The sequence below is a fragment of the Acinonyx jubatus genome, chromosome C1, assembly GCF_027475565.1.
Source record: "Acinonyx jubatus isolate Ajub_Pintada_27869175 chromosome C1, VMU_Ajub_asm_v1.0, whole genome shotgun sequence".
Classification (NCBI taxonomy): domain Eukaryota; kingdom Metazoa; phylum Chordata; class Mammalia; order Carnivora; family Felidae; genus Acinonyx; species Acinonyx jubatus.
The window spans coordinates 32994036-33004433 of NC_069381.1; the positions used below are offsets into that span (position 1 = coordinate 32994036).

Genomic DNA, 10398 nt, shown 5'->3' on the forward strand with positions numbered 1-10398 from the left:
GGCAAATCCGTTATCGTAGTTGGATATTTCAGCACCCCTCCATCAGAAACTGACAGATCCATTTGGCAGAAAATCAGTAAGGAGATAGTTGAACTGAACAGCACCATCAGTCGACTGGATCTAATTGATATTTATAGAATACTTTACCCAATAACAGCAGAATACACATTCTTCTCCTCACACTTTTGGGCTATAAGACATACCTCAACAAATGTAAAAGAATAGAAATCATATGAAGTATGCCCTCAGATCCCATGGAATTAAAGTAGAAATCAATACCAGAAAGATAACTAGAAAATCCCAAAATATGTGAAGGTTAAGCAACACGATTCTAAATAATACATTAAAGAAGAAAAGTATTTTGAGCTAAAAGAAAATGAAAATATAACTTATCAAAATTTGTTGGGGTGCCTGGGTGGCTCAGTCAGTTAAGCGTCCAACTTCGGCTCAGGTCATGATCTTGTGGTCCGTGAGCTTCGGGCTCTGTGCTGACATGTCGGAGCCTGGAGCCTGCTTCAGTTCTGTGTCTCCCTCTCTGCCCCTCCCTTGCTTGTGCTCTCTGTCTCTCATAAATGAATAAATGTTAAAAAAAAAAATAAAAAAAACCCAACTTATCAAAATTTGTGAGATGCGGTGAAAGTGGTAGTTATAGTGAAATTTGTAACATTGAATGCGTGTGTTAGAAAAGAAACCTTTGTGAAAGACAACATCAGGAGAATTAGAAGACAAGCTATAGGCTGGGAGAAAATATTTGCAAAAGGTACATCTGAGAAAGGACTGTAAAATAGACAAAGCTTAAAATTCTTCAATAAGAAAACAAAGAATTAAAAAATGGGCCAAAGACCTTAACAGAGACCTCATCGAAGGAGATACACAGATGTCAGTAAACATGTGAAGATACTCCACATTGTATGTTATCAGGGAGATGTAGTGAGATATTACTACACACCTACCGGCCAAAGGAGTTGCCCAGAACACTGACGACATCAAATGCGGGCGAGGACGTGGAGCAACAGGAACTCTCATTCACCGCTGGCGGGAACACAAGATGGTTCAGCCGCATTGGGAGACAGTTTGGCAATTTCACAAAGCTACACCTAGTCTTACCATATGATCCAGCAATCACACTGTTTGGTATTTATCCAAATGAACTGAAAACTATGTCCACACAAAACCCTGCACTTGGATGTTTATGATGTTTAATTTACAATTGCCAAAACTCACAAGCAACCAAGATATAGTCTAATAAGTGAATAGATGAATAAACTGAGGTACTTCCAAATTTTCCAAACAATGGAGGATTGCTCAGTGCTAAAAAGAAATGACCTATCAGACCATGAGAAGACAGAGGAATCATAAGTGCATATTACTAAGTGAAAGAAGCCAATCTGCAAAGGCTACATACTATATGATTGCAGTGATATGATATTCTGGAAAGGCAAAAATATCAAGATAATAAAAAATCAGTGATTGCTATGGGAGGGTGGGGGGAATGAATAGGTGGAGCACAGAGGATATTTAGGACATTGGAAATAATCTTCATGATACTATAATAACGGATACTCATCATACATTTGTCCAAAACCATAGAATGTACAACACCAAAAGTGAACCCTAAGGTAAACTACGGACTTTGGGTGACTATGTGTCAACATAGGTTCATCCTTGGTATGTGTCAAGAATTAGAATGTACTGTTCTGGTGAGTGATATTGATCATGTGGGAAGCTATGCATAGGTGGGAGATGGGGGGGGGTAGATAGGAAATTTCTGTAGCTTCCTTTCAATTTTGTTGTAAACCTAAAACCTCCCCCAAAAAATAAAGCCTTAGAAAAATTGGGAAAAAAAGGGAGATAGAAATCAATAGTATAAGGCTTCCACCTTAGCAAACTAGGGAAAAAAAAAAAAGCATGTTAAATCCAAAGTAAGCAGAAGAAAATAATAAAAATGAGAGGGACACCTGGGTGGTTCAATCGGTTCAGCATCTGATTCTTGACCTCAAGTCAGGTCTTGATTTCAAGGTCGTGGGTTCAAGGTCCGCATTTGGGCTCCACGCTCTGGGTGCAAAGCCTACTTAAAAAAGGGGGGGTGGGGGGCCACCTGGGTGGCTCAGTCAGTTGAGCATCCAACTTTGGCTCACGTCACGATCTCGCAGTTCGTGAGTTCAAGCCCCACATTGGGCTCACAGTGCCAGCCTGTCCACACAGAGCCCGCTTCTGATCTTCTGTCTCCCCTCTCTGCCCCTCCCCTGCTTGTGCTCTCCCCAAACTAAATAAATATTAAAAAAAAAAAAAAGAGCAGCCATCAATGAAATTAAAAATAAGAAATCAGTAGAGACAATCAACGAAACCAAAAGCAGATTGATTCTTTGGAAAAATCAATAAAATTGATAAGCCTCTAGGCAGGCCAACCAAGAAAATAAAGAAAAAAAGAGAAGACACAAACTACCAGTATCGGAAATGCAAGAGAGCCATCACTACTGATCTCGTGGACTTTAAAAGGATAATAAAGGAATATTATGAACAACTCTGTAAGTGACGTAGCCTAAATGAAAGGGACCAATTCCTTAAAAGTCATGAGTTACCTAAACTTGCACTAGGAGAAATAGCATATCTGAATAGGCCTCTATTAAATCATTTGGCACAACCCCCTCACTTTCCAGATGGAGGAAGAGAGGCCTAGAGGGGTAGGGAGTGGTTTATCTGAGAAACCACAGTGAGATGGTTGCAGAGGCTGGGAACATAGGACCCCTGTGCCCTCAAATATGCCTGGGACTTAGAGTTGGAAGGGACCTTAGTGATTATCTAAGGGGCTCGAGGCACCCCCTTTAAGACTGTGGGTTGAGAGTATGGCAGGGGTGTGTGTGTGTGTGTGTGTGTGTGTGTGTGTGTGTGTGTAAAGCAGTGTATTTCAGAAAGAACACGAGTGTGGGGAACATGCAGGGCAGGGTGTGTGTGTGTGTGGAGGGGTTGCCCAGTGCAGCCCATGACACAGCTGTCCTGTCGGCGCCTGCTGCCCTACACTTCAGGAAATGCTACAGTGCCTCCTGGATGCTTCTGATCAGCTTCCTATTAGACATGGCAGTTGGGACGATAACCAGACACCTCAGCCTCTGCTCCAGATCGGGTGAGTCCAGGCCTCAGACCCCTGATCCCTGACCCCAGGAGCCCATCTCGGGTCTCCCTCCATCTTCTCACATCCAGCAAGCTTTCAGGAGTCAGCACTCCTGCTCACCTCCCTCCGAGGACAGCAGAAACAGCCGGAGAACCATCCCGGAGCCCCATAGTTCAGATCTAGGCCCCCCGCGGGCTCACCTGTTGATCCTTAGCCATCCTTGCCCAGGCCGCAGTTTCCTTGGCAGTGCTGCCTCCCCGCTAGGGGTGCCCCAGGAATTGGGAGTGGGTGGTGGCTGCGGTGCTTGGGAGGGGGGAAATGAAAAATCACCCCAGCAGAGCGGCTGGTTTAAAATACAAGAAAATATTTCCATGTAAGAGTTTGCTTGAAAAAAAAAGGGTTCTGTGGCTTGTGAATTTGTATCCAGTTGTGGTCCAACCCTGGATGTTAAAGGGCGGGAAAACTAAGACCTGAGAAGGAAAGATTTGCCTCAGGCCGCATGGTCCATGTGAGGCAGAGCCAGGAGGCCCCCCCCCCCCCGCCCCGCCCCCATCCTTGATCCCTAGGGGAGCAGCTGTTGCTCTCTGGGACCTCAGTCCCGGCTTGGCACCCCTGCAGCTCCCCCACCACAGGGGACTAAAGTGCAAGACAAATGAGCATAAGTTCTGACCTTGACCTCCTGGAGCAGGGGTGGAGCTGAATGACTTTGCTGTCTTCACCACCTTTGGCCTGGCCTCAGCCCTGCTCCTAGGCGTGGATGGGCCTCTGAATGCGTTCCTGGCCGTCATCTATGTGTTAGCTGCTACCTTCCGCCTGTGTTTTTATTCAACCGGTGAGTGGACCCCAGCCTTGTAGCTAAGGGTGGGGAGCCACGGAGGGGCGCTGTTGGATGCCAGAAGCCTGGGGGGGGGGGGGCGGTAACTGACTCCTCCCCTCCTCTTTGGTTCCTTTCCCTTCCTTGTCCTGTGCCCCAGGCCCACTGGAGGCTGCAGGCTGCACTGGCAGAGACCTGGAGAGGGGCAGGGGCCCATGGTTCTCGGAGCAGCTGTGCCTTTTTCTCGTTGTATGACCTTTGGGTGGTGCACAGAGACTCACAGAATCCAGAACTAGAGGTCATCCTCCACAGTTTTCTACAACAGATGGAGAAACTGAGCAAGGCAACCAAGGGCAGTTGCCTTGCCCAAGGTCACAATGCAAGGGGGCGTAGAGGTGGACTAGAAGACCTCAGAGAACCCTCCTGCAGAGCCTTCCTTGGTGCTGGGGCCCATGCCTTGTCCCAGCCGCCTGCTTCCCCGTGGGGATTCGGCACAGAACCCACACACCATCTCTGTGAACGGCTGACCGCTTTACAGCCTGCCATTGCCTGGCGAGGAGGGGGATCTGGAGTGGGTGGCAGGGAAGACCCAACGGGCTGGCTTTGCTCAGCAGGAGGCAGCTAATCTCCACCTCTTCCTTCCCTGGCAGGTGTTCCCTTCACATACAAGGGTCTACCCTGCCGCTATGCTTCCTGTGTTTTGGCCTCCACCTGCCTTCTGACCAAAGGCAACACGTTCATTCTGTCTTGCATGGCCTCACTTATGATTCTGTTCATGATGGACCAGAGCTACTATCCACGTGATGAGATCCTGGGGTCTGAGAACTGGAAAAAATTGATTTATCTGGGGGGTGAGTGAAAATACTGCTTTCAAATGGCACCAGTGTTGGTCTATTATCACTGCTGCTCATGGCCACCCTGTACCTCGCCCCCGCACTCCCGATCTCCCTTACCCTGTTTTATTTGTGTCCATGGAGTTTATCACCATCTGAAATGTATCTACTTTTTTATTGTCTATACACACTAAAACTGCCCCCAGATAGAGGACTCTCTTTCATTCGTGCAGTAATCCCTGGGCCTAGCATTGTGCCAACCACGTGGTAGATGCTCAGTAAGTATTTGTTGAATGCTGTTAAGTTCAATCAGGAACACCTACCATATGCTGGATACTGGGAACCAAATTGATAAACTAGACAAACCCTTCCTGCCTCAGGATTCACAGTCTAATAGGGGAGACAGACCCCAACCAAATAGTGGCAGAAATAACTAGAAATGCATAGTTGTTTTTTTTTTAAGTTTATTTATTTATAATGACAGAGAGGGAGAGAGGCAGAGAGAGAATCCAGCAGGTTCCATGCTAACAGAGCGGAGCCCGACGCGGGGCTCAAGCCCATGAACTGTGAGATCATGACCTGAGCTGAAACCAAGAGTTGGACACTAGAAAGGCATAGTTTTGATGTGTTGTGGAGCACAGGGTGCTCTGAGAAGGGGACTTAATGAGACTGAGATTGTCTGAAGGGTGGAAAGGATGCTTCAGAAGGTAACATTTAAATGGAACCTGGGGGAAGGTGGTCAAAGGTACAGACTTCCAATTATAAGTTCTGGGGGCGTAATGGACAACACGGTGACTACAGTTAACAATACCATGTTGTGGGGAGCCTGGGTGGCTCATTCGGTTAAGTGTCTGACTTTGGCTCAGGTCGCGATCTCACAGTTTGTGGTTCAAGCCCTGCCTCGGATGAGCATGAACCCTGCTTTGGGTGAGTCCCACTTCGCTCTCTCTTTCTCTCTGCCCCTTGTGGGATTCTCTCTGTCTCTACCCCTCGCTCACTTGTGCCCTCTCTAAAAAAAAAGAGGGGCACCTGGGTGGCTCAGTCGGTCGAGCTTCAAACTTCAGCTCAGGTCATGATCTCACGGTCCGTGGGTTCAAGCCCCGCATCGGGCTCTGTGCTGACAGCTCGGAGACTGGAGCCTGCTTTGGATTCTGTGTCTCCCTCTCTCTCTGCCCCTCCCCCACTTGTGCTGTCTGTCTGTCTGTCTCTCTCTCTCTCAAAAATAAATAAACATTAAAAAAAAGAATATTGTATTTGGAAGTAGATAGGAGAGCAGATCTTAAAAGTTCTCGTCGCAAGAAAGGGAAATGGGTAACTGTGCAGTGGCAGACACTAACGAGACTGCTGGTCGTGTCACAGGACACACAAATATCGAATAATTACGCTGTACACCTTGGACTAATACAGTTTTGTGTTATATGTCCATAATATCTCAATAAAACTGGAAAAAATAAAAATGGTGACCTTCAAGATGACTGGCTAGGTGGGTAAGAGAGGTAGTTCAGAAGAGAAAACAGCATTTTCTAGGCTCTAGGCTAGAAGGTGCTGGGTGCGGTCGTGCAGCCGTGTGGCTGGAACTTGCTGAGAGATCCTAGTGATACATACCGAGTCCGTGAAGGGGGTGGGTTTGGGGGAACTGATCCTAGCGGCAAAGGGGAAGCCTCTGAAGGGACTTCTGAGCAGCGGTTTTAAGTGGCCACTTGGACTACAATGTGGGGACCAGATGGCGGGAGACTGAGAACAAAGAGGAAAAGTGACTTGCTGTCGTATGAGAGGTGGTGGCAACAGAGCAGATGAAGGGACTTCAGATGCATGTTGGGAACAGAACCGATATTGAGGAAGCCCTGAGGTCCTGGCCACACTGGGGACCTGGTGGATATCTCCCTAGAGTTCTCCCTGACTTAGGGCTTCCTTCAAGGAATACCCGTGTTTCTTCTTTTGGGATGTGCTCATGGGGACAAGACAAACATCTACAGGGATACTTGGTTTCTTTCTTTATTCCCTGTGGGTCCAGTCTGGTTCATAGGGTCCCTGCTTTCATCCTGACTGTCCTTTTTTCTTTTAATTTTTAATGTTTATTATTTGTTAAAAAAAATTTTTTTTCAATGTTTATTTATTTTTGGGACAGAGAGAGACAGAGCATGAACGGGGGAGGGGCAGAGAGAGAGGGAGACACAGAATCGGAAACAGACTCCAGGCTCTGAGCCATCAGCCCAGAGCCTGACGCGGGGCTCGAACTCACGGACCGCGAGATCGTAACCTGGCTGAAGTCGGACGCTTAACCGACTGCGCCACCCAGGCGCCCCTAATGTTTATTATTTATTATTGAGAAAGAGAGAGAGAGACAGAGTGCAAGCAGGGGAGGGTTAGAGAGAGAGGGAGACACCAGGATCTGAAGCAGGATCCAGGCTCTGAGCTGTCAGCACAGACAGGGGCTCAAACTCATGAACCGTGAGATCATGACCTGGGCTGAAGTCAGATGCTTAACCGACTGAGCCACACAGGTGCCCCCTGACCTTCCCCTTTAGGCTCATACCCTTTCTCTGTACCACCAGCACCGACGCCCCTGCTCAAGTTCTAGGCAGTGGCTCCTCTGTGGCCCAGCTAGCAGAGGCAGAACAGTGTTGAGAAGCATCTGGGTTTGCTGCTAAACAGACCTGAGTTCAAGTTCCAATGCCAGGACGTGTTAATTGCATCAACTTGGGCTGACGACCTCATTATTTTGAGTTTAGTTTTCTTCATCTATAAAATGAAGCCAATAATTCCTACCTCAGGATTCTTGAGATTAAATGGGATAATGCAGATCAATCCTCTGGCACAGATGTATCCTGTAGGGAAATTTCTAGTCCCTTCTTCCCTCCACCTGCCCTCCTATCTCTCAGCAACAGTGTTTCCCACAATGCTCTTTGCTCCTGTAGATACCACAGCTCCCCTTTTCTCCCAATAAACCATATGCTTGGCCTCAGCCTTCCTTGGATTGTCTTGGCTGTGAGAGTAAAGGAGGAAACTGTACCTCACAGATTTCGATACCACTTAATACCAGAGCCCAACTGGACAGATTCCAAAATGGCCACTCTTGATATTCCTCTTACCTGGAGTGCAGCCAATCACCTTTTTAGACGGAGGTTCCGTCTCCCCCACAGAGCTTCTGAAAAGCCGGCCTGTGGCTGTGAGACCTCATGTCACGCATTTTCCAGGACAACTCTGGTTTAAAATATTGTCCCATTGCCTCAACAGATCAATGACTGTTCTGAAATATTAAGCATTCCAAAGCTCCAATACATCTCTGTAACTGAAAGTGGTCTTCTGTCAGATCATATGTTCTGATTTCTCTTGAGGAATGTATGGTAGTTATCCCCACGGAAACGATGTTGCCTCGTACTCTCCAACCCTCTTTGAGCTTTCCGAGGCTGTCTAGTTTTTACAAGTCAGGCAGACACGGCTTTGAATCAAGACCTTGTACAGGTTCTATCCCCTCTGTCTCTTCATCTGAAAAACAGACTGGATTCTGAGTCACAGAATTATTGTGAAACGTAAATGGAGCGATCTTTGTAACATACCTAGCAGATTGTCTGGTGCAAAGTAGATATTCCACAAGTGTTGGGGCCCTTTTGCCTGTCGGTGGTGTATCTCAGATTCAAATGTGTTGGGGGTCCCCCAAGACCACCCCAGGTTCAGTGGTTCTCTTGGGGATTCACAGGATGCATATAGTCATACTCATGGTTAAGACTTATTACAGCAAAAGACACAAAGCAAAGGCAGCAAAGGGCAGATGAAAGGGGCAAAATCTGGAGGAAATGAGGCACAGCCCCTCAAGTGTCCTCCCTGTGGGGCCACCCTGCACAAAACTATGACAACACCCATGAAAGTCTTGTGTACCTGGAAGCTCTTTAGAGACTCAGGGTCCAAGGTTTTTATAAGGGCTGGCCACATTAGCACCCTAGACCTAGTGGTACCAAAATTCTAGACTTACACAGAAGGAAATCAACACTCAGCACAGTCTAAGGACAGGGAACCATTCTTGCCCATTAGGGAAAGTTCTATATTAGAAATAGACTCTTTTTTTAATGTTTATTTATTTTTGAGACAGAGAGAGACAGAGCATGAAGGGGGAGGGGCAGAGAGAGAGGGAGACACAGAATCCAAAACAGGCTCTGGGCTCTGAGCTGTCAGCACAGAGCCTGACGTGGGGCTCGAACTCACGGACCGTGAGATCATGACCTGAGCCGAAGTTGGATGCTTAACCGACTGAGCCACCCAGGCGCCCCAAGAAAGTTCTATATTGATATAGGGAACTGTTTACTAGCCATGTTCCTGGACTCCAGTTAAAGGCCAACCTGGCAAGCAGGCCAGCCTTCGTTCATTTGTTCGGTCGTTCGTTCCTTCCTTCCTTTCTTTTTTATTTATATTGAGAGACAGAGTGACCAGGGGAGGGGCAGAGAGAGACGGAGAAAGAGAATCGCAAGAAGGCTCCATACTGTCTGCATGGAGCCCAATGCAGGGCTTGAACTCACAAACCCAGGCACCTTGCAAGCAGGCCTTTCTAAAGAGAGCTGTCCCAGGTCTGCTGTGCTCTTCTGCATATGTGTAACATTGTATTGGCCACTATCACATATTAAACTTGACACAATTGGGAATATATATGTCATTCGTATATATATATATTTTTTTCTTTTTAATGTTTATTTATTTATTTTTGGAAGGGGGGAGGAGAGAGTACAAGTAGGGAAGAGGCAGAGAGAGAGGGAGAGAGAGTCTCAAGCAGGCTCCATGCTGTCATCACAGAGCCTCACACAGGACTCGATCCCACGAACCCTGAGATCATGACCTGAGCCAAAATCAAGAGTCGGACGCTTAACTGACTGAGCCACCCAGGCGCCCCTGGGATGGATGGAGATATATACATATATTTCTAACAAGGGGTCTGGACAACTCAAATTTATTCTCGGCTAAGACTGATTTCTGATCTGAATTCAACCAAATGGAACCTGAGTTTGCATTACATTATAATTATCTAGTTACAAAGAGACAAAACCTCTTAAAGGCAGGGCTCGGGTCTCGTTGGTTCTTGTTTCTTAGGCCGATGAGTAAAAACTGAAGGATGGGAGGATGGGGATGGGAGAGAAGAGGGCGGGAAATACACGAAGACAGCTTCATAGACATGGAATGTTTGCCTTTTTTCTCCCTCCAGGTGTCATCATGCTGCTTGTGTCTCCATTCTCCCTAACTGCTTTTTACTGCCTGATGTGGTCGCTGTCCTACATCTTCTTTCCAGATGCTCTGTGGGGCAAGGCAGCATGCTTCAGGCTACAGCACCAAAGAAAGTGAACAGCTTCACCCACTCCCACTGGCCTCTGTGGGGTTTGTGCCAGCATATCGGGCCAAGCCTTGCCTTATCCTCACTAAATCTTTCTTTGTCCCTATGTCTCCTGTGTGCTAGATACGTGTGCCTTGAACCAGAGCAACCCACGATAGGGCCAGTGGCCTTCACTTCTTCCTCTTTACTCAGGGTTCCGAATCCCTTGGGGACAATAGCTGTGTCATATAGAACAGAATTCTTTCCAAGATAAAGTTGGGTTGGGTTTGAGTTCCAGCCCTGTTACAGGCTGGGTGATGTTGTGTACTAAGGTCAATCCCTT

The 10398-nt window shown here is 47.2% G+C and overlaps 1 protein-coding gene across 9 annotated transcripts in view; it reads left to right on the top strand.

Moving 5' to 3' along the window:
• CC1H1orf50 (chromosome C1 C1orf50 homolog) overlaps positions 1-10182 on the top strand; it is a 32983-nt gene extending 22801 nt beyond the window's left edge. For 8 of the 9 annotated variants that reach the window (XM_053212576.1, XM_053212586.1, XM_053212598.1 and 5 more), the window contains 4 exons: positions 3027-3124; positions 3801-3944; positions 4577-4777; positions 9951-10182. In XM_053212576.1, the coding sequence (XP_053068551.1) occupies positions 3027-3124; positions 3801-3944; positions 4577-4777; positions 9951-10087 (580 nt within the window). In that variant the 3' untranslated portion in view covers positions 10088-10182. Of the gene's footprint in view, positions 1-3026; positions 3125-3730; positions 3945-4576; positions 4778-9950 lie in introns of those variants that run through there. The other variant, XM_053212608.1, reaches the window with a different exon arrangement.
• Positions 10183-10398: the final 216 nt, after the last annotated feature.